The sequence below is a fragment of the Leiobunum rupestre genome, chromosome 6 (assembly GCF_980474605.1).
Source record: "Leiobunum rupestre chromosome 6, qqLeiRupe1.1.hap1, whole genome shotgun sequence".
Lineage (NCBI taxonomy): Eukaryota > Metazoa > Arthropoda > Arachnida > Opiliones > Sclerosomatidae > Leiobunum > Leiobunum rupestre.
This window is the reverse complement of record NC_143389.1, coordinates 48,571,399-48,595,931: the sequence shown is the minus strand read 5'-3', so window position 1 is coordinate 48,595,931 and position 24,533 is coordinate 48,571,399. Positions and strand designations below refer to the sequence as shown.

General features: G+C 41.6%; 1 protein-coding gene across 1 annotated transcript in view; it reads right to left on the bottom strand.

Annotated features, from left to right (window-relative positions):
- Positions 1 to 8,439: 8,439 nt before the first annotated feature.
- iav (transient receptor potential cation channel subfamily V iav) overlaps positions 8,440 to 24,533 on the bottom strand; it is a 31,191-nt gene continuing 15,097 nt past the window's right edge. The window contains exons 6-15 of the mRNA XM_090178508.1: positions 12,472 to 12,553; positions 12,285 to 12,400; positions 12,078 to 12,206; positions 11,900 to 12,010; positions 11,606 to 11,757; positions 11,431 to 11,540; positions 11,237 to 11,343; positions 11,013 to 11,174; positions 10,050 to 10,250; positions 8,440 to 9,972 (exon numbers count right to left, since the gene is read on the bottom strand). Coding sequence (XP_090034634.1) covers positions 8,659 to 9,972; positions 10,050 to 10,250; positions 11,013 to 11,174; positions 11,237 to 11,343; positions 11,431 to 11,540; positions 11,606 to 11,757; positions 11,900 to 12,010; positions 12,078 to 12,206; positions 12,285 to 12,400; positions 12,472 to 12,553 — 2,484 coding nt within the window. The 3' untranslated portion in view covers positions 8,440 to 8,658. The remainder of the gene's footprint in view (positions 9,973 to 10,049; positions 10,251 to 11,012; positions 11,175 to 11,236; positions 11,344 to 11,430; positions 11,541 to 11,605; positions 11,758 to 11,899; positions 12,011 to 12,077; positions 12,207 to 12,284; positions 12,401 to 12,471; positions 12,554 to 24,533) is intronic.

Sequence of the window (24,533 nt, the reverse complement as noted above, 5' to 3'; positions counted from 1 at the left end):
AAGGGATGTTCCTAACAAGGGATGTTCCTAACAAGGGATGTTCCTAACAAGGGATGTTCATAACAAGGGATGTTCCTAACAAGGGATGTTCCTAACAAGGGATGTTCCTAACAAGGGATGTTCCTAACAAGGGATGTTCCTAACAAGGGATGTTCCTAACAAGGGATGTTCATAACAAGGGATGTTCCTAACAAGGGATGTTCCTAACAAGGGATGTTCCTAACAAGGGATGTTCCTAACAAGGGATGTTCCTAACAAGGGATGTTCCTAACAAGGGATGTTCCTAACAAGGGATGTTCCTAACAAGGGATGTTCATAACAAGGGATGTTCCTAACAAGGGATATTCCTAACAAGGGATGTTCCTGACAAGGGATGTTCCTAACAAGTGACGTTCCTAATAAAATAACTTTCATAACAAAATAACTTTCATGAAAAGGGACGTTCCTAAGAAAAGAACTTTCATAGCAAGGGATGTTCCTAACAAGGGACGTTCTATACAAGGGATGTTCCTAACAAGGGACGTTCCTAACAAAAGAACTTTCATAACAAGGGATGTTCCTAACAACGGACGTTCTATACAAGGGACGTTCCTAACAAAAGAACTTTCATAACAAGGGATGTTCCTAACAAAAGAACTTTCATAACAAGGGATTTTCCTAACAACGGACGTTCTATACAAGGGACGTTCCTAACAAAAGAACTTTCATAACAAGGGATGTTCCTAACAACGGACGTTCTATACAAGGGACGTTCCTAACAAAAGAACTTTCATAACAAGGGATGTTCCTAACAAAAGAACTTTCATAACAATAGATGTTCCTAACAAGGGACGTTCTATACAAGGGACGTTCCTAACAAAAGAACTTTCATAACAAGGGACGTTCCTACATGTTCCTAACAAAAGAACTTTCATAACAAGGGACGTTCCTACATGTTCCTAACAACCGACGTTCCTAACAAAGGAACTTTTATAACTTTTAATTACCAAAAGATAAATAGATACTATATTTTTGCATCATAACTATTTATAATTATTATGTTACTTATGTAATGAATTTTTCACTCCGCTTTCACAACTTCCTAGGCCTTAAGCAGCGTTCAGACTAGGTGAAAGTATAACGTTTGCGTCGATCGTGTCGGTTCTTTCGATTTCTTACACCGTTCAGACTTCTCAACAGAGACTTTAAATTTTCGCGCGTGTCAATTACATTTTTTCATTGTTATTATTAAAAATTAGCGCCTTTCTATTATCCGTCGCCATTGTAGCCTATTTCAATTTTTCCGCCGTTATTACTGAGCTCTGATTGGATGAACAATCACCTTTTATTTTAATCTCCGTGCAAGGTTGGTTCCTTTCTGAACAGTGAAATGAACGAACCGACGCGACCAATATAACCGAAACGACGCGACCGACGCTAACGTAACATTTTCACATAGTCTGAACGCTGCTTAAGACACCAAAGCTTTCACAACTTAATTAGTCTTCGTTGATTTTTTACTTCTCATGTAACCTCTAATTATGACCTTAAAATTAAGAAATTTATAAGGATTAAGACTAATCAGTAATTAGAAAACCATAAATTAAGTTACTTACCTTGAAACGTTTCTAGTATTGAACAATATTTCATTTAATTTTGTTTATCATAGATAAAAAATTATATTTCCACGCAGACGAGTAAGCAGACGATAAAACGATAGTTTCCCCCAAATAATCACCCCTCCCGTCTTAAGAATGACTCAAAAATGAAACATCTACTAAATAAATGACACTGGAAGAAACGTGAGGTCTTGCAAAGGAAGTGACCAAATTCTAAATTCCTCTGTATCAGAACGCTTCATTTTATTTTTATCAAGAATGTATTTATTTATACCTAGGGAGAACGTCTATAATTAATTTAAAATATTAATGGATTTGCAATACTTGTTTATTTAAAACTCGGGAGCTTTCAGACCGCGGTCCTTCTTCATATTTTTTTAATTAAAAAGAAGGGACTAAAGGAAGAGGAATTATTGAGAATTGTGAATAAAATACAGAAGGACATCCAGTTTACATATGAAGGGGAGCGGAATTCATGTTTACCGTTCCTAGATATATTGTTAACCTAATAGATCAAATATTTGACAATCATGAGGTAAAAAATAACAAAAAAAGGGAAAACCAATTAATGTTATGTCTCTACCGTATATACAGGGAATATCGGAAAAATCAGCTATACAATTAAAAAAATATAATGTAACGCTAATAAACAAATACTCAAATCTTTTAAAATCAAGTTTAATAAGAAATAAACCAAAAATAGAAGATGCAAATAAAGCTGGGATAGTTTATGAGATAAGTTGTGATTGTGGTGAGAAATATATAGGACAGACTAAAAGACAATTAAAGAAACGTAAGAGTGAACATAAAAACTGTGTAAAAAAAGGAAATGAAGAAAATGGTTTAGCGGTACATATAAAATCCGAGGAGAAACACAAAATTCAATGGGACGCTACTAAGGTGTTATGCCAAGAAAATAATTGGTATAGAAGATGTTTTAAGGAAGCGATATACATTAAAGATAGGGGTAGATTAAATATGAACGGTAAACATAACGGGGTGGGGAAGTTTTAGGTTTAAAAAAAAAAACACACACACACCAGGGGAAACTTTACTTTTTTTTATGTAAATGTTATTATTGTAAAAACTGTTTGGCTGAAGAAGGACCGCGGTCTGAAAGCTCCCGAGTTTTAAATAAACAAGTATTGCAAATCCATGTAGTAGCAGATCTTTTAATATTTTAAATTAATTATATTTTAAACCATGGAACGAAAATTTAATATTTATGGAGAATGTCTATGTCGAGACAGTTTTTAGCCTTTCTCTCAATCCACCCGTTGGTCCCCCCAGTACGCTCCTCCGCTTAAAATAAAACGATTAGTCCCGGTATTTCATTGGCTGCTTAAAATGTACGTCACCTAACGCGATGGAAATCAAACGCCGGCGACGTTTTGTCTTTCCCCCCGCGCGAGACGGGGGAAAGGCGTTCAACGTGCCCGGCGATTGTCGCATCATAATCATTCTTCCTAAATATAAATAAATACATTCTTGTTTTTATTTTATTTATTTTTAATGCGTAAATGTTATATATCCATAACTATATATATTCTTACTTATGTGTAATAATATTTTGTAAATTTCTGACTATTGATTGTGCAAAACGGAGCCGCCCTGAATTAAGAGGGTGCGTACTGTACGCAAATCAAATGAACTATTTATTTATTATGCTCAGTTTCGGGGTTATTGTTAATGACAGTATTATTTAATAAGAATTGTTTTTCATATCGGGGGGGGGGGGGAGCCCGTAACCCACCCGTTTTTACACACAATCCTAAGTCATATCTCTTCAACGGTTAGGGCTAGAAAAGTCAATGATATCTCGTTAGAGTGTACATACTTCACCATTGATAGCCTTTCATAAAGTTTTCAAATCGGTACTGAAGGTTATGGTAAACGTCTCAACGCCCAAATGGCAGGGTTTCCACCAATTGTTCACGGTATTCGTCTTAGGCTACGTTCAGTGAAGCTTAACGGTCTTATACCGTTTTACGTTTGCGTTGATTCCGTTGAGACTTTTTATCCTGTCTTGTTGAACGCTTTCTTACGATTGTTGTAATTTTTATAAAATATCGTCTGCTGTATCGTCCGCAGCTAGCCTTCCCGCGTGCTGTGACGTCACGATTCCGTTTAACAACGAAGAAACCAGCTGGTAGAGCAGGTTCAAATGTTTCAGCAACGGTTCAGCAACGCTACGTCACACCGGAAATGGAAAAAAGCGTACAGTATAAAACCGGTTCCGAAATACTGCAACGCTTAATTTGTTGCAAGCTACTGAACGTAGCCTTAGTATCTAATTGTATGACAGGCAAACGTTAATAAAATAAAAATAATAATAATCAGCTAGGCTAATACCCAAGGCACCACCTTAGGCCTAAGTCATCATGCGACTTTTGAAGCCCTTAATTCAGGTGGCCGGGTTACAATGCGTAGGAGGGTGGTGGCAAGCCCTGCATGCCACGAGATCGAGCCAACAGCTCCCTACACTAACTATTACCGTTAACCTAGACAAGTTTTTATGGAAGGGGAAACCGAAGAACTCGGGGGAAAACCACAGAACCACCGATGCATGTTACGCTTCATTGAAAATTATAAACTCAGCTTATATTCTACCCACGGTTTGATGCCAACTCCCACAAACGGGTGAATGGGGTGGATGGAAAATATGGGGATCGCATTGAGGTAAAATTGACACGTGACAGAAAACTAGCTTCATCGCACCATGATGCGGCCATCTAGATAACTAAAATATTTCTGGCCGTTGTGGATCGGTTGCGCGCGTTAATCTTTAGAAATGAAATCTATAACGTAAACAATTTTGAGTAAAAATTTCGAATATTTTGTTAATAATAATGCAATCAGCAGTATCACCGTAATTTTGAAAATATAATTTTTTTCCTATGGAAAGAGGGCGCCAAACAGTTCTTTTTCTATGCTACGTCACAAATATTTTACCACGATACCCCCTCTTTTCACCCCTCTAATTCTCCCACCTGGGGGTGGCGGAGTTCTCGCATGGGGTGTGAATAGCGAGGCCTCATTTCTATTCCTTAGCTTTCTTCTTCCATGCTTTTATAGTGTAATACGTTTTGAACACAGACGTATTATATTATATGGTTTTGAAATAAATATTTTTCGCTCAGTTCTTTCATATGATTACTTTTGTTAATTAGTCCATGGTGTTGGTGAGAAAAAGCATGGACTAATTAACAACAGGGACGGTCCAGATCTATAGCATTTCCCTATAAAGACCCCCAAAAAAAGTGTTAACGCGTTCAGCAGCGTTGCCAGGCAATTTTTTTATCCTGGTGATTCAAACGTCATAAACTGGAAACTGATTTTTGAAATTTCGCCATCTGTCGGGAAACATTTTTAACGGTTTAGCGGTTGCGAATCTTGCGATTTGAATTTTCAGATTGTTGATTACAAAGGAAGCTCCAAACGTGTTTCATAACCATCCATGTTATAACGTTAAATAAGTATAATTATTGCTATTATTTTAGTATAATTGGTATTGTTAAATGTTTCCACCTCCGATTCTAAGATATCTTCTAAATTATTAATCCATGGTACAATCATTTATATTTATGAATAATATTATATTATATTATGATAATAATAATTATCGTAACAAATTTGGGGATTGCTTCCAGACGATAAGCAGAATATTTTACTATAAGTATGATCGGAAAAGCTCGACATTCTAATGTTTTACGACGATTAATTTAATCTCGTGGTTCAACTTTTAAATTCCAAGCATTCCAAGGAAGCTTCTTCTTTCCCTATTTTACTCCCCCCGCCTATTTTGAATCACCAGACTATACAAGCATTTCCTGTTATACCCGCGAGTACCGCTAGAGTGCGTCGATGTTTATTCTTTTTTACTTTTTCGTCCGTGTTGTTAATTAGTCCATGCCAACACCAACATCATTATTTTTATGACGTCAAATGGGCGGCAAATTATGATTCCGCCCCGGGCGAGAAAGGCCCACGCTACGCCACTGCTAATCACCTTAATATTATCATCCTTACGCAAAAAAAACCTTCCATCGGTAACGGTAGGCGTAATAACAGTGGTGGCTGAAGAATATGAAGGCGGGATTATGCCGTGTGTGTGACGTTTTTGGAGCCGCGATTGATTTTCGCGGAACCGGTGTATTCAGCGTGATATGGCTGACCCAGATAGGTCAAAGAGCACCCCCCCCCCCCCCGTTACCCTCTCCACGACCAACTTCGAACACGCGCTGTTCGCGCTACAGCGGCCAACACATTCGTCGAAATTCCGCGAGCAAGGATTTTCCCCCTATAAACTGTACTATAATGTGTAGGGGTCAGCGCCACGCTCGGTTGTTATATTGTCTTCAATGTAAAAACTATACTAAAAATAATAATCCGCTAGGGGCGCTGACGTCATCAGGGCTGGATTAATAATATTGGGGGCCCTGTGCAAAATAGAATTTGGAGCCCCTAAAAAATTTCAAACCTTACTTTTTGACTCTATTAACACCAATGTGGTTATAAACTTAAAATGCCAATAGAGACATTTATTTCGAAGATGGGGGCCCCTAACCTTGGGGGCCCCTGTGCCATGGCACACTTGGCACATGCCTTAATACGGCCCTGGACGTCTTACACATCTTTTGCTCATAGGTTAGCACAGAAACGTCAACGAATGAGATGGCCGCTGTAGCGCGAGAGATGCGCGAGACATCAAAGTTGGCCGTGCCCTCTCTTAAGAGTTACCCTTATTCCGGATAGGCCATATAGGCCCTACCCCTCTCGTGTTTTCTTTCCCAGCGTTATTTTCTTTCTTTAACGTCCGCGAGGATAGGAAAAGGAAACCGGGGAGCCCACCCGATCCCACCACCCTGGAACTGATCCTCTAGGCCATCGCGTTTGCTCTTCCGCGCTCGTAGAGGGCGCTGCCTCCGCCCATGGATTAAATAACCTTACAGGGATAGTTCTCTCTAATACATTTTACTATACTATGAGTTGAAGTTGTTTGTTTCAAACGAGGCTGCCAGATATTTTTGCCGTCCCCTCAATTATACCCCCTTTACCGATACAAATACGGAATAACATTTCTTGACACGTCGCCATCTCGCGGCGGCTTTTGGCGAATTTAATATTTTTCCAACGGTTTGTTTTATTACATTTGAAATTGAAAATTTGAAATATTCAATCGTGGTCAGTACCTCAGTGGGAAATAAATAAGTACTGTAAGCGACCTTTTTCATATTGTTATTTAGCCATTTATGTATATCACCTAATTTTTCGTTAAATTGTTTATAGGCTTTCAAACTGTAAACACGTTTTCAATAGATAATAATTTCATCAATCGCGATTGCACCCCCTTTTCAATTTTTCCCCCGTGTATCGGTAAAATTGAGACTTCCGGTCGTTGACAATTCTGGCCACCAGGGTAAGTCTGGAGCAAATATTGTACCCCAGAGAATAATCCCTGTAAGGTTATTTAATACATGCTTCATTGTTTTCTCTTACGAAGCGGGTGATAATACGAGATCGGCGCGCGTGATGACGGTATCGGTTTTTGGGGTAGCGAACATAGATGGGCTCTTTGAACTCTCGGGCAAAAAAAGAGCGTGAGCTCCACTCTCGGGCTAAAAAAGTAAAATATATTAAATAATATAAAAAAGACAAAGAACCCTATAATGTGTCGATATTTACATTCTTCAAAGTGTATAGTAAACGCTACCGTCAGAAGAGATTTTTGCGGTAATTTTGGATCTAGTGCAATAAAAAATGAAATTTAATCGAGGAATGGAAAAAGCGAGCGCGAAGAGAATGGGAAAATAAGAAGTGCTTCCCCCCGCGGCTGCCAGATGGCGAAATCGCAGGTGAGAATGAAAGCTTGGATAAATAATAGTAGTTGCTACCTGGATATATCACTCTAGCGTTCCGCGTGCATTTGCTAAGTGTTTGTTACGGGTTCTGCCATGTAGAAGGCTACGTGTTACGGGAGTTTCGCAAATTCTCCGTTAACTTCGCCGAAGCAGCGCTGCTGTCGTAAAAGCCATTTACTTGTCAGGTTTTTCTCCAAGTGATATATCCAGGTAGGCACTACTATTATTAATCCAAGATGAAAGAGGCGAGGGAAACAGGCTTTTACGTGACTGATACCGGAGACTATTCAACAGGGCAACCGCCTATGACTCCTGGTCATCGGCTCCTGTTTCTACTCATTCGATAAGTCACGCTTTTCTTGATTTTTATAAACTGTCACTTTGTATGTATTCACTATTTAGGTACATAGCAATTATAGAATAATAACATTTATTATCCGTTAGTTCCACTTTTTGCCACAGAAGGAGACGGAGCTTCGGAAAAATACAAAATCACGGCTAAGCCATTAATCCATGGCTAAAATTAACCAACCATGGCTAAACTTCACTGTACTCGGCTATTATCGAAAATATTTGTCAGAATGATTATCAATATGAGACCTTTTGAAAAATTGCAAACAATTTATTTTTCAAAACCATTTCAAACGTAGGCGTGTTTTACAAACATTAAAAAAATTTAAAACGTGGACGGTTTAGTTGCAGTTTTAGTGATTGTAGGGCTTCCGGGTTTTTATCGTATCATAATATTAAAAGCCAAATTGAAGTCCATTTATCATTTTATCTATTAATTTCTACGATTTCAAATGGTTCACTATTTTATTATGACGTTAATTACTTTTCAACTGGTTTAACTATAATTTTAATCCAACAGCAATCTTAACTGGGGACTCGTATTCGAGTAAAACACAAAATAAGATTCAAAATTCGTTAATTATTAATTCTAGAAAAATATAAAACTAACTACGATGGTTGCTCCGGAATTTTATCAATCGAAAATATTTCAATTGAGAGTAAACGAATAATTCAAAACGAAAACCCAACTTTTATTGGAAACCTCTGGAAGAATGTTTTCAATTATTTTTTTTAACGGGAAACCTTTATAATATCATCCGAAACTACAACGATTTTATAAATTATCCACAAAGTTTCGAAATAACCTTTCCGCGATTTCAATTAAACAACTTGGCTAGGTCGTAGAATCATTGGTCCGGCTTTTCGTCCCACGCGACCAAAGAGGACATAGCTTGCACCTTTCTGGGACCCACTCTGGAAACGGACATGGGTTGTGATTGTTCCCGTTCCATATTGCGGAGTTCCTCTACCCCGAACTGCTGGCTGGACGTCCACCTTTCGTTGACCGGCGTTTCTACGAAAGCGCGATTGTCTACTCCCGCGCCGCCTCTACTGGCGCCATCCTCTTCGCTGCACTCGTCGATTTGATGCAGTCCCACTTCCTCCAAATTGAGGTGTTTCATTTTTTTGCGTTTCCCGGATTTTTTCCTACTTTTACTTTTGGATGGTGGACTGGCTTCCGCCTCTCCTTCTGGCAAACCGTACGACCCGCCGCTGCCTTCGCCTTCCATAGTAGCGGGATCGCGACCCTCGATGGTCAATTCAACCCCGACTTTGGACTTTTTCAGTTTCTTGCATTTCTTCTTTTTCTTTTTATTCTTCTTTTCCTCCTTGATCTCCTCTTTGGTTTTTTCCGCGGGCACGTCCGATGTCGCGTTTAACCTGGCTCTCGGAGACACCGATGCCGGATAGAGGGACTCGCCGTTCACGTCCGGTTCGTCGATGGAGTTGGAAGGGGTTTCGTAGGCGGGCGGCGGCGTTTCGTAAGCGTCCACGTACCAAACTTTAGTTCGAATCTCTTCCGTCGTACACGGCGGCCAAACCGTCGGAGGTGGATTAACCCAAGATTGTTCTTGATTAGGCAACTGTCCGTTAGGCGTGACTATGGCCACCTGACTAACTAGGGAAGTGTTGATGTCCGGGTTCGTAGTGGTCGTCTGAAGGGAGTTGCTTATGACGCCGTTTGGAATGCCGGTAACCGAGGATGGTGGAAGACTCGTGGAAGGCGTGGGTTGCGGATTTTGCTGCGAATTCGTTCCAGTTTGGACGCTGCCGCCGGAGAGAGGCGGGCTACTTACGTTTTGACGTCCTTCTTGGTTCATTACGTCCAGATCGTTAAGCCAGGTGATTTTCTCGAACACGTCGCCGAAGTTGGCTTTGGGCGTTTTCACTTCTTCCTCTTCTTCGGGGACTTCGGCGCCCGTGTTCAAAGCGCTCAAATCCCAGTCGTGGGCGAAAGCCAGCTGGTTTAAAGCCTTGCCCAAGCCATCCGCTTTCGGCGGGCCTCCCGGACTTTCGTGACACTCGAAATCATCCGCGTTGTCGGGTCTTCTTCTCGTGGTCTTAGCAGCCACAAGTTGGTTGGAGAAGAGTTTTTGACGAAGGACGTCGGCGCTGCCTCCATTTTGTCGAAGTTCCGTGATTATTTTTTTGCCCAAACGCTTTTTCAAAAGAAAACGGTTTCAGCGTTGCTACGGTAGACAAATACTACGAAAGAACCGTTCGGGAAAAAACCTACCTTCCAGTTCATCAAGGCTCCTTTCCTCTGCCTGGCTTTCGTCTTGTTTTTACTTTTAATGACCATGACCGCTCTGATTTCCTTCTCTGGGTCGTCGGCGTCCCCCGCCGAAGATGGCAGTTTGATGGAGTAAATGTGCATGAAATCTCGAGCCAGCTTCTGACTAACGGCCCTCTCCAAAGCTACCACAATCTTCGCCCACTGAAATAAAGAGTACACTTAATCGTCTCCGTTTCTAAGCTTACTACAGGAGCCCGAGGGGCAGATCACTAAACTTTAGAATGGCCTAATAATCATGAATAAATCATTTTAATCACGATTTAATCATTTTAATCACGATATAATCATTTTAATCACGATTTAATCATTTTAATCACGATTTAATCATTTTAATCACGATTTAATCGTTTTAATCACGATTTAATCATTTTAATCACGATTTAATCATTTTAATCACGATTTAATCGTTTTAATCACGATTTAATCATTTTAATCACGATTTAATCATTTTAATCACGATTTAATCATTTTAATCACGATTTAATCATTTTAATCACGATTTAATCGATTTAATCATTTTAATCACGATTTAATCGATTTAATCATTTTAATCACGATTTAATCGATTTAATAATTTTAATCACGATGTAACAACTTCAATCACGATTTAATCCTATCAATCACGATTTAATCATTTCAATCATGATTTAATCATTTCAATCACGATTTAATCATTTCAATCATGATTTAATCATTTCAATCATGATTTAATCATTTCAAAGTTGATTTAATCATTTCAATCATGATTTAATCATTTCAATCATGATTTAATCATTTCAATCATGATTTAATCATTTCAAAGTTGATTTAATCATTTTAATCATGATAAAATTCGATTTAATCATTTGAGGGGGACCTAATAATCCTGGTAGTGATCTGCCCCTCGCGGGAACCAAGCCTTACTTGTCTCATCCATTCCCTTTCCGATTGCGTGATGACGACGCAATACGTATTGCCCATCATGGCGATCAACATGTTCAACAACAAGATTGGCGTTAAAATCATAAAAAGAGCGAAGACCACCTGAGTTAGTCCCCGATAGTAGTTGTCACCCAGTTCTTTATACTGATCGAGATATAAAAATACGTTAAGTTACGATGTCTTATATTATTTCACAGTTCAATTACCTCGTACTCTCCGAGGGTCATGTGAAACAAGTACATCCAAGTTTCGAGATAGCCCGTGAAGCTTTTGGTATTCTCATCCGTGGGAACCTTCTTCAAGAAGTAGAAAGCTAACGTCGAAAGAATAAAAAAGGCAGTTTACTTATCGACTCCAGGCCTAGATCTATGAATAGTCGAATCTCATCCGATTCGCTTACCTTGCGTAAAGGCGAGAAGAAAAATGAAATAAATGATGCTAAACCGAAACATATCTCCGACCAGCATATTGTATATCATCGTCACGAACGGCCCCGTCAAACGGACAGCCCTATAGCCGAAAGAAATATAATAGTCACTCGTGGTTCGAAAGGACGAGGGACGCGTTAACCTTACCCCGCGAAGAAGATTAGGAAGAACCACGATCCCGGAAGGGCGATGGAGAGCAGCAAGTCCTCCATGTATCTGTGTCCGGCCACGCGACACGGAATACACATCAAGACCATCACGTTCGAGACCAAGAAAATGGCTTTCGTAGGATTGCTGCTCTGTAAAGTGAAGAGAGCTCGATTAGTACCAAATTAAGGCTGGCGAGTTCAGAAATGTTTTCGCGTCAAAGCTCGCCGCGTCTTGTTTTTGCCCTAGCCAGTCTTTGGCGTAGAAGTATTTGAAGCTACTCGAACGACGTACCAAGTTTAAAAGGAAGCCCAGGAGCCCTTGGGCCATGATCTCTTCTACTTGTTGGAAGAATACGAATCCGACGCATCCTAGACACGTCCCGATTTCGGCGCAGTATCGACACTGGAATTTAAGTTGCGCTATTATCTCGTAGAAACAATTATTGCTGTAAATTTTAAAAGTAACTTACAATGTCTTTGGCTTCCGTTTCGTCCAGCATCTTAAAGAGAGTCTCTTCGTCACTGGGTCGAAGGAAAACCGCGATGCTCAGAACTAGCAAATGGAGAAACATCAAAGCCAGACGCTTCAAAAACTGACCCTGTCAAGACAATACCGAGCTTCGCTATTAGTTTTTACGACAATGGTCCCGAGCTATGAATATCGAGTTAGCACGCACCCTGGCGAACGTTTTCCACTTCTCCTCCAGTAACCTTTGTATGACCCCGCCGTCCAACATGTCTAAATGCTCGTCCGTCGTTCCATTCAAAATTATCATCAGCGCCGAATTCCAATCTGCGTTAAAATGCCAAATAAAAATGCTTTACTACCGCTAAAAAGCACCTAAACCCGTCATGTTGTCTTACTGGTTTTTCCACTTGGTAATATGGTGTCCAGGGCGTTCAAAGGGTACCCGGAGCACGTAATATTACTGTACCGCCAAAATTCCTGTCAACGTTTGAAAAAATGCTTTACTCGTACAATATTAACCAAGATGTACGAATCCTATCGTGTTTGCATGAATTGAATTTGGTATGACACTTCCTACTTTTTCGCTAAACTTTAAGACATACTCTGTATAGCGTGCTTCGGCGCAGTTAGGGCTCGGCGTTCGGATAAGAAATTTTTCGTTCATTTCTTTTACATCCATATTCGACAATTATCCGAATAAAAACATATTTATTGCTTATAAAATCGTATAATAGTCGCGAATAATATCCATAAATAAACAGTTAATCAAATTTTTTATGATTAATTGAAATTTTGGCGGTTAATTTATCCGTTTCCCCGAGCTCTAGGTGCAGTTGCCCATCCGCTGACAGTACCTCGCTAAGGGGCAATAAAAGCTTCAATAAAACCAGCTCTTTTTACATACATTCCCCAATTGATTTGTGTGTACTAGTGTTTTTAATTTTCCGGAAAAATAAAATGCGGAAAAATTTTCCGCAAATCGGAAAAATAAAAAATTTAAACTGAAATTACTTTTCAAGGATTTTTAATGTTTTTAACTTTTTATCGATATAAAATGTCTAATATCAGTAAACATACTACAAAATATTAATAGTGTTACATTGTTAATCAGTTTAAACTAGTCTAGATGTTTAATTTTACTTTCAGATTCGAAAAAATGGGGCGAAAAAGCCGCGTTATTTAAATTTGCAAAACAATATTACACTAATCATGGAATGAAACCATTTTTTTATTTTTTTTCGGAAAAATACGAAAAAATTTCCAGAAAAAAGGCCACGGTCATTTTCCGGAAAACTACAACACTAGTGTATACTAACAATTGTAAGATCAGGCCGCCGCCGCCAGCGCCGAATCTTACATAACTAATCAAAAAATTCGGTTTGTCTAAAATTTTATTTAAATTAAAGTGTTCGCGTTTCGCTACCTTATTTCAAAACCAGGTAACTCGAAAAATTTATTTTCGATCAAATTCCTCTTGGGTTTATGAAGTTAATTAAATTTAATATTTAAAATATATTTAATGCATAGGGGGGATTGTGTACACTTAAATGTCCTTTACAGCTGGTTTATTTTCCCCTTTCGTAGCCAAGTTTTACGTCTTACGTAATCGCTTAAGCCAACCATGAGACCAAGATGAGACAGACGTATGTTGCTGATTCGATCCAAAAATTATTAGAAAAATACTACTACCAAATGAGATGATAAAAGTAAATAAAAGTATGTGCCTGTTTTCCTTCAATTTAAAAGATGTATATTAAAATTTGCGCTAAGTCTTAGCAATTCAAACTAGGCCATAAAAACCGTTTTTTAGCGGGGGTTATTGACAAACGTCATAGCAGAGATTCTGCGCTTATATAGATATGAAATTCTCAATACCCCCCGCGATCCTCTATTTTTTCCCGACGGTCGCGTCCCTCGACGTCTGGGAGAAAGCTATCGCGATGCCATAAGCAAAAAATGGTTTTTCTCCCGGCCGAGCGGCGGCGCTGATGCTGAATTTTCCTTGACGCGTTTTCGTGAGAGTTTCATATCTCTATAAGCGCAGCGACTAGAAGCTAGGAGCAACAAACACAAGGAGAACGCAGCTAGCCTTTAAACACGCTAACGAAAGGTTGTGTACGAATTTCATTGGACAAGCGTCACGAGCCTTTACGCTGGACGTTTTACGGGCGGGGGGAAGACAATTTCCGAATTTTCCCTTTCCGACGGCAGCAGGCGCTAAAGCGTCTAGCCAATGAAAAATGTACGCTAGAAAATCCATGACTTTTGACATGTTGCGTTCTCCTTGTGTGGGGTGTTGTGTTTGTTGCTCCTAGCTAGCAGGATCTCTAGTCTAGATTGAGGGCAAACTACCCAATGCAGTTCGATATTCACGGTTGAAATTTATACATTTATGCTTTTATTGATGAAGCGATTTTCTGCTCAAGCTATTCGTAATAACTCTACGAAAGAGATATACTTATGATTTAATATTATAGACTCGCGGTATTAGGTAGGCCTAGATTAACTCATTGAATTCATTAAACTTTGTACGTAACCTGTAAAAGCGTTAGTCTACGGTCGGGTAGTGAAATGCGCCTTTTAACTATTTTTCGCACGCTATCTAGCCTTCCATAACCGTTTCTAGTCCATAAATGGACACGGAGTTGATTTACTTAAAGCGTTTTTTTTGCTAGGTTAATGTGTCATTGTAAAGGGTTCGGTTCGTTTTTCAGGTCACCTTTAGTTCTGACCAGAACAGCTTTGACCCAATTTCCTCTACGCTGTTGCTAATATTAGGGCGTTGGATCTTCAACCCTTTTTTACGCTAGCGCCAGACGTAATTAATATGAGAAACGAAAAAAAGAGATCCTATAGTTTGGAGTCGTGACGTGGAGCTATTATGGACTTCCCGCGTGACGTCAACCCACACGACGCGTCACGGGAAATCGTAAATAACCCCACGATGACCTTTCAAAACGTTCTCTTTCTGTTTGGTGATCTAATGGTATTGTTTTTGAGCACAGCGTAATTGTTTACCCACGCGGTTGTCTATGTAAACATAAGTCTATAACTAAGTTCCATAAGTGTGTCAGTTATTCGGTATAGTTACTGACACGTTAAAAGGAACCACCTATGGACTGCATTGCAAAGGATGAGAAAATTAGCGAATAAGTAGATTAGTCTATTATGAAAAGGGATAATAAAGCTAAACCCTAAACAAATTTTAATTTCACTTACCCGAGGTGTTACGCACCGATTTGGTTCAAACTCGGGGGATTGGTAGACCTTCATGTAACTTGAAAAATCCTAAAGGGATTTTATTCAATGGGCAACAGTTTTGCCATGGCAACGAAAAATGTTTTTGACAACATAAAATTGAAATTTTTGCCATTGAAAATAACATGGGATTTTGACCGATTTCCCCGTGAAAAAAATTGGTCCGAGTTTCGCGTCTTTATGTTTACTCGAAGACCTATCAGTACGAGCTAAATTTCGTAAGTTTTTAAATTTCTTCAAATTTGTTTAGGGTTTAGCTTTTTTATCCCTTTTCATAATGGACTAATCTACTTACTCGCTAATTTTTTCATTGTTACCGATAGCCGTGTGTGGAGTGAGGTACAATTAGCCTTTGCAGTTTAAATAGTGTCAACACTAGAAGCTCGTAAACTACTATTTTCGTCTGCTAAGACGCATGACGAAAATCCAGCAGTTTATTAACTTTAACGTTGGCCACTACTGACAAGGCTAATTAAAGCTGTTCTTAAAACGTTCGTTCTATACAAAATAGACCTGAACAGATATAGAACAGTTTTTCGTTACAATTCCTAATATGAACCTGATTGAGCGTTATAGAAGTTTCTTTAACTAAAGAATACTTTCGCGCAAGTTTCCATGTCAGAAAAATCATATCACTTCGGGCTAGAATATTTATATAAAAATATATACGTATGTACATATATAAAAATAATCTCACTGATTGAGAGTGATATTACGTTGCTGCTTTGACATTTATAAATTATGTCTATTTAAAAAGCATATATTCAGGCATTATATGCAGGAAAATAATAAAGGCGTTAATTACGGAAGATCTTAACAATTTAAGAAATTACATTAGCAACGGTGAAAATGTCAAAAGCTACAGGAGGGAGTGGCCAATTTTGAAACGCTTTGCGGGGGTAGGAGGGCGTCAGAAATACTAGAGGTTATATTCCCTTTAAAAACCAAATTTAACGCTCCATTCTTACGCCTTAGCACGGCTTCCCTGCACGCTCTCTCAGTGACGACGTGTTATGCCTAATAATTTAGATTGATAATTTTAGGAATGGCTCTCGGTGCGTAAGATAAGAGAACTGACATAGAGCCTAGCGCCGCCGATCCAACGCCGCCGTCGCCGATATTTTCTCTGGCGCCGAACCTAGGTATTATAACTTCTTTTTTTTTTAACATTTTGGAATTTTCAAAAAGGGGGGGGGGACATCCCCCCCTTCACGCGCCGCCACCACCGAAAAAAATCAATGCCGCCAGGATTTTTTAAAAATCGGTGGACCCGCCGCCGCCGCCGCCGACCGGAATTAAATCGGCGCTATGCTCTAAACTGATGTGAAATACAATTATTACCTAATGATATAACTGATCAATTTAACATTTCAACACAACGCCAAATCAGAAAACAAATATGGGGAACAGTGGCTTAGCCAGCAAATCATCAAAATAATAGATGGTTTAATTTGGATCTAAGTAGAAATTATACTTAGTGACGTAACTAGAGGTCCTCTTTGCAGATTATACCATTGGTAGTTTTGACAATAATCAGTTAAGCTAATATCCAAGGAACCACAGAGTCACCTAGCGACTTTTAAAGCCATTAATTCAGGTGGCCGGGTTATACCATTGGTGGTTTTGACAATAATCAGTTAAACTAATATCCAAGGAACCACAGAGTCACCTAGCGACTTTTAATGCCATTAACTCAGGTGGCTGGGTTATACTGCGTAGGAACTTTGTGATAAGCTCCTCGTGCCACGCGAGCCAACAGCTCCCTACACTGACTATAACCGTTCACCTCTACAAGTTTTTATCTACTAGTAGTCTTAACGACGAGTGCTTTAAAAAGGGAAAAACACGTGTCGTCTGCTTACTTTGGAAGGGGGTAAAGAGTCCACGGGACTCCTTCAAATTATATCGTTAGCTGTGTAAAAAGAGGGAAAATTTCGAGAATTAAATAAAAAGTAGAATTATTGTTCTCTTTGAGGCATCTGCTATTTCAGCTCTCCGAATATTAGTCGGACTCCCCGCGGAGCTAGAGCTCCCCTATCTACTTATCTGTGAGGTCTATAGAAATTAACAATGACCAATGAAAAATTTGGAAAACTTGGGCCTTCCAGGGAAAAACACTTAAACAGGTGTGGCCTGTGTGGGGAATAATTTCCATACTTCGAAGACTAACGAAGTATGGAAATTATTAGTCCATAATTAATAGTCTTGCTCTGTATTCCATTAGGCACAGTAATTGTAACAGTGTCATTGAAGACCAAAATTTTGCTTTATTAAAATGAATAATGATAGAAAAAAATGAAGACTTTAATGGTTAAATTAAATGGGATAATATTTACGAGCATTTTAATTTACCCGATCACGATTATATATGAAAATATGTCAACTTTGATGCTGTGGTTCGATTACTGACTGTCTCTTTTATAATTACAATAAAATTTTTATAGGCTTTGCCTGGTTAGGTGCCATTTATTTTCGAATATAATATGGAGGAATAAAGAGAGATTAAAGAACATATAAATTTAAACGAGGGGGAGGGGGCGAAGAAAGAGGGAAGAGTCCTGGACTCGTCGAAAAAATAGATCGGCGGAGGGGTCCGGGTCCAGTGGACTCTCTTAAAAATATACACTAGTCTCAGATAGCCATTGGAGCTGCAAATTTAGTACAGTTAAAGCTGCAATACTCAAGAGGGGGCTTCGACACGGATAACAGAAATCAATTTAAGGTTTTTCCGTTTGGACTTTGGACTCCGGCCATTTCCACTTTCTGTACTATCGCGAGACTACCTCAATGGTTTGGAACCCTTCCATTTCGCGAGTTCTCTCTTCGTCTGCGAAAGTGGGTTTCCCCTTTTCGTCATAATCGGCACTAGTAACCCGAGATTAACGGCACTAGTAACCGGAGATTAACGGCACTTGTAACCCTAGGGACGTCAGGGTTACCATAAGTACGTGGTCTTTCATTTAAAACCTACCAAGGATACTGTATCCTTGAACCTACTAGGTCATCGCAAAAACCGAAAACGGCATTTTCAACAAAGACTGGAGCGGAGCGAGCTGCAAATCCAGTGGTTAATTAGGCTTAGATTAATTAAACCCAATTAGATAAAGAAAAGCGAGATAAATAATTTAGTTTACCAAAGATTACTGTTTATTTGGTAACGATCGAGGGGCAGTTCACTCCCATGATTAAATCTGCACTCTTGGTTGATTAAATCTGATTAAATTTGATGTCTGTAGCTTTGGCTGTATTGAATTTAATCCGATTAAATTTAATGTCTGTAGCTTTGGCTGTATTAAATTTAATCCAATTAAATTTTTAACCTTGATTACTTCTGCACTCTACGAAGGAGTGAACTGCCCCTCGGTAACGATAAAACAAAATAAAAATCGAAAATATCTGTACACAGCTATTGCTTATCTTATTTGAAACTTGGCCTATGTGGTAATGCCGCTAAGGATCTTAAGCCTTTCAAGTTCTGTTTTTTTGGCAGATAATCCACTCTTATTATTAATTTTTAAAAGGCGAGCAATATTAAAACCCGGGTCAAAAATTATAACATCCAATGATTTAACTCGTGATACGGCAACACACGTCATTCCAAGGGCAAGCTCCCCTTTTCCCCCAACTCCTTTGGCTTCCGACGGACACCAATCTTTTCTCTAGAGTCACTTTCCGAAGCTCCCCCTTTCCCCCAACTCCTTTGGCTTCCAACGGACAGCAATCTTTTCACTAGAGTCGCTTTCCGAAGCTCCCCCTTTCCCCCAACTCCTTTGGCTTCCAACGGACAGCAATCTTTTCACTAGAGTCGCTTTCCGAAGCTCCCCCTTTCCCCCAACTCCTTTGGCTTCCGACGGACACCAATCTTTTCTCTAGAGTCGCTTTCCGAAGCTCCCCCTTTCCCCCAACTCCTTTGGCTTCCAACGGACAGCAATCTTTTCACTAGAGTCGCTTTCCGAAGCTCCCCTTTTCCCCAACTCCTTTGGCTTCCAACGGACAGCAATCTTTTCACTAGAGTCGCTTTCCGAAGCTCCCCCTTTCCCCCAACTCCTTTGGCTTCCGACGGACACCAATCTTTTCTCTAGAGTCGCTTTCCGAAGCTCCCCCTTTCCCCCAACTCCTTTGGCTTCCAACGGACAGCAATCTTTTCACTAGAGTCGCTTTCCGAAGCTCCCCCTTTTCCCCAACTCCTTTGGCTTCCGACGGACACCAATCTTTTCTCTAGAGTCACTTTCCGAAGCTCCCCCTTTCCCCCAACTCCTTTGGCTTCCGACGGACACCAATCTTTTCTCTAGAGTCGCTTTCCGAAGCTCCCCCTTTCCCCCAACTCCTTTGGCTTCCAACGGACAGCAATCTTTTCACTAGAGTCGCTTTCCGAAGCTCCCCCTTTCCCCCAACTCCTTTGGCTTCCGACGGACACCAATCTTTTCTCTAGAGTCGCTTTCCGAAGCTCCCCCTTTCCCCCAACTCCTTTGGCTTCCAACGGACAGCAATCTTTTCACTAGAGTCGCTTTCCGAAGCTCCCCCTTTTCCCCAACTCCTTTGGCTTCCGACGGACACCAATCTTTTCTCTAGAGTCACTTTCCGAAGCTCCCCCTTTCCCCCAACTCCTTTGGCTTCCGACGGACACCAATCTTTTCTCTAGAGTCGCTTTCCGAAGCTCCCCCTATTCCCCAACTCCTTTGGCTTCCGACGGACACCAATCTTTTCTCTAGAGTCACTTTCCGAAGCTCCCCCTATTCCCCAACTCCTTTGGCTTCCGACGGACACCAATCTTTTCTCTAGAGTCACTTTCCGAAGCTCCCCCTTTCCCCCAACTCCTTTGGCTTCCGACGGACACCAATCTTTTCTCTAGAGTCGCTTTCCGAAGCTCCCCCTTTCCCCCAACTCCTTTGGCTTCCAACGGACAGCAATCTTTACACTAGAGTCGCTTTCCGAAGCTCCCCCTTTCCCCCAACTCCTTTGGCTTCCGACGGACAGCAATCTTTTCACTAGAGTCGCTTTCCGAAGCTCCCCCTTTCCCCCAACTCCTTTGGCTTCCGACGGACACCAATCTTTTCTCTAGAGTCGCTTTCCGAAGCTCCCCCTTTCCCCCAACTCCTTTGGCTTCCAACGGACAGCAATCTTTTCACTAGAGTCGCTTTCCGAAGCTCCCCCTTTCCACCAAATCCTTTGGCTTCCAACGGACAGCAATCTTTTCTCTAGAGTCGCTTTCCGAAGCTCCCCCTTTCCCCCAACTCCTTTGGCTTCCGACGGACACCAATCTTTTCTCTAGAGTCGCTTTCCGAAGCTCCCCCTATTCCCCAACTCCTTTGGCTTCCGACGGACACCAATCTTTTCTCTAGAGTCGCTTTCCGAAGCTCCCCCTTTCCCCCAACTCCTTTGGCTTCCAACGGACAGCAATCTTTTCACTAGAGTCGCTTTCCGAAGCTCCCCCTTTCCACCAAATCCTTTGGCTTCCAACGGACAGCAATCTTTTCTCTAGAGTCGCTTTCCGAAGCTCCCCCTTTCCCCCAACTCCTTTGGCTTCCGACGGACACCAATCTTTTCTCTAGAGTCGCTTTCCGAAGCTCCCCCTATTCCCCAACTCCTTTGGCTTCCGACGGACACCAATCTTTTCTCTAGAGTCGCTTTCCGAAGCTCCCCCTTTCCCCCAACTCCTTTGGCTTCCAACGGACAGCAATCTTTTCACTAGAGTCGCTTTCCGAAGCTCCCCCTTTCCCCCAACTCCTTTGGCTTCCGACGGACACCAATCTTTTCTCTAGAGTCACTTTCCGAAGCTCCCCCTATTCCCCAACTCCTTTGGCTTCCGACGGACACCAATCTTTTCTCTAGAGTCGCTTTCCGAAGCTCCCCCTATTCCCCAACTCCTTTGGCTTCCGACGGACACCAATCTTTTCTCTAGAGTCACTTTCCGAAGCTCCCCCTATTCCCCAACTCCTTTGGCTTCCGACGGACACCAATCTTTTCTCTAGAGTCGCTTTCCGAAGCTCCCCCTTTCCCCCAACTCCTTTGGCTTCCGACGGACACCAATCTTTTCTCTAGAGTCGCTTTCCGAAGCTCCCCCTTTCCCTCAACTCCTTTGGCTTCCAACGGACAGCAATCTTTTCACTAGAGTCGCTTTCCGAAGCTCCCCCTTTCCCCCAACTCCTTTGGCTTCCGACGGACACCAATCTTTTCTCTAGAGTCGCTTTCCGAAGCTCCCCCTTTCCCCCAACTCCTTTGGCTTCCAACGGACAGCAATCTTTTCACTAGAGTCGCTTTCCGAAGCTCCCCCTTTTCCCCAACTCCTTTGGCTTCCGACGGACACCAATCTTTTCTCTAGAGTCACTTTCCGAAGCTCCCCCTTTCCCCCAACTCCTTTGGCTTCCGACGGACACCAATCTTTTCTCTAGAGTCGCTTTCCGAAGCTCCCCCTATTCCCCAACTCCTTTGGCTTCCGACGGACACCAATCTTTTCTCTAGAGTCACTTTCCGAAGCTCCCCCTATTCCCCAACTCCTTTGGCTTCCGACGGACACCAATCTTTTCTCTAGAGTCACTTTCCGAAGCTCCCCCTTTCCCCCAACTCCTTTGGCTTCCGACGGACACCAATCTTTTCTCTAGAGTCGCTTTCCGAAGCTCCCCCTTTCCCCCAACTCCTTTGGCTTCCAACGGACAGCAATCTTTACACTAGAGTCGCTTTCCGAAGCTCCCCCTTTCCCCCAACTCCTTTGGCTTCCGACGGACACCAATCTTTTCTCTAGAGTCGCTTTCCGAAGCTCCCCCTTTCCCCCAACTCCTTTGGCTTCCAACGGACAGCAATCTTTTCACTAGAGTCGCTTTCCGAAGCTCCCCCTTTTCCCCAACTCCTTTGGCTTCCGACGGACACCAATCTTTTCTCTAGAGTCACTTTCCGAAGCTCCCCCTTTCCCCCAACTCCTTTGGCTTCCAACGGACAGCAATCTTTTCACTAGAGTCGCTTTCCGAAGCTCCCCCTTTCCCCCAACTCCTTTGGCTTCCGACGGACAGCAATCTTTTCACTAGAGTCGCTTTCCGAAGCTCCCCCTTTCCCCCAACTCCTTTGGCTTCCGACGGACACCAATCTTTTCTCTAGAGTCACTTTCCGAAGCTCCCCCTTTCCCCCAACTCCTTTGGCTTCCGACGGACACCAATCTTTTCTCTAGAGTCGCTTTCCGAAGCTCCCCCTTTCCCCCAACTCCTTTGGCTTCCAACGGACAGCAATCTTTTCACTAGAGTCGCTTTCCGAAGCTCCCCCTTTCTCCCAACTCCTTTGGCTTCCGACGGACACCAATCTTTTCTCTAGAGTCGCTTTCCGAAGCTCCCCCTTTCCCCCAACTCCTTTGGCTTCCAACGGACAGCAATCTTTTCACTAGAGTCGCTTTCCGAAGCTCCCCCTTTTCCCCAACTCCTTTGGCTTCCGACGGACACCAATCTTTTCTCTAGAGTCACTTTCCGAAGCTCCCCCTTTCCCCCAACTCCTTTGGCTTCCGACGGACACCAATCTTTTCACTAGAGTCGCTTTCCGAAGCTCCCCCTTTCCTTTCCCCCAATGCGCGACGGACAGCCAACTTTCCTGGCAAGTTTCCACAGTGAGAGCTACGCTCAATAATTTCCCCTATTCTATTGTTTCTCTGTAATGACTGGTTCTTGTGGCAAATTAAATTTAATAGCCTCAATCGCGGCATTAGGAAGGAAAAATTACAGTTTGTACAAAAATATCAATACTCATTTGCCGAAATTCGAATTTGTCTAGTTGAAGTTTCTGCTTATCGTGTTATCTCAAATCGGACAAATGAAATCAACTGCGTATTACCATAAGTGGATCATTCTCTCTAAGTAGACAAAACGCTATGCTACCTATGACTAGTCTTTGTCGGGGTCGGTTTGGCAGCCCTTTATAACCGCCCTATACTGTGTATCACCTCAACTACACTCTGAATTTATACTGCCGAATGTAACGTTTCTTACATCTATTATGGTACGTTTCACGTCTGAAACGTGTCTCGAGGGCCCGAGAGAGAGAAATTTTGGGGGTTGGCTCATCGAATTTCTCCCCCAAAAAACCTGTACCATATTTGTTCAAGGTCAGTTTCAGATCCAAGGGTAGAGTTTTGTTCAATAAACGCCCCTTTAGTTGCCGTCTTGACCACTCGGTGGCGCCTCCGCCGAAATATTTTCAAAATTTTTCTCTTTGGAGTTTGCTCTCTTTACAAGCTCCGACGTCACGAAACCCAGACTAAGATACCCGACCGAGACCCGGAATTTGTATACTTAGAGAGAATGATAAACTTATGGTATGACCTAAAAGCGTTTATCTCTATTTGAATTTTACCCTTTCTAAGGTAGCAACTGAATATCGCGGATAAACCTCTTAATACGATTGGTCTAGAAGGTCGTATATGGCGAGAGACAATCGATATTGTAGTTTCCGTGGAAACTTTCCTTTGTCGTTTTAATCTCGAGGATTTGCTGCTAAACGACATTTTTTCAACTAACAGGAAGTGGAGGAGCAACGGCGGAGAGAGGTGACCTTTGGCCGCGTTAGCCCTTAAGAATCGAGCACAGATTTGGTAAACTTCTACCTTCTTAATCCCCGTTACACACCGTCGTTTTCCGCGGTCATTTCGGTAATATTTCAACACACGCTACGCTTTGTAATTAGCTCTGTAAACCTTTAACCTTTCTACTTATACGCGAAGTTCATAATAATCGCCGTTTGAGTCTGTCATCACGGGATTCGTAAGGCTGGTAAATCCTGGCAAAGGGTAAGCGGTACGAGAACGATGTTTCATAAGTATGACAATTCGCAAAAATTCTTACCGAACTGATTTTCGGAGTTATAGCGCAATCAAGAGGTTTATGCCCACTAGCGCAGTTCCCATTTGCGCGGTTCCCTTTTGTGCAGTTCCCAATAGCGCGGTTTCCCAAAAGTGCGGTTTCCTGTTTGCGCACTTTCCCTATCTCAACAAATCAGTTGAAAACACCTAACCTAACCTACAGTGCCTACGCGCCTGCGGCGCGCCCGGCTAACCTAACCTAACCTAACCTAACCTAGTCATTCCATATTCAAAGTTATATACACTGAAATTTGGATAATTAAACCGCGCTTTTGGGAAACCGTGCAAATAGGAACTGCGCTAATGGGAACTGCGCTAATGGGAACTGCACTAATAGGCAGATACCAATCTAAATATGTCCAA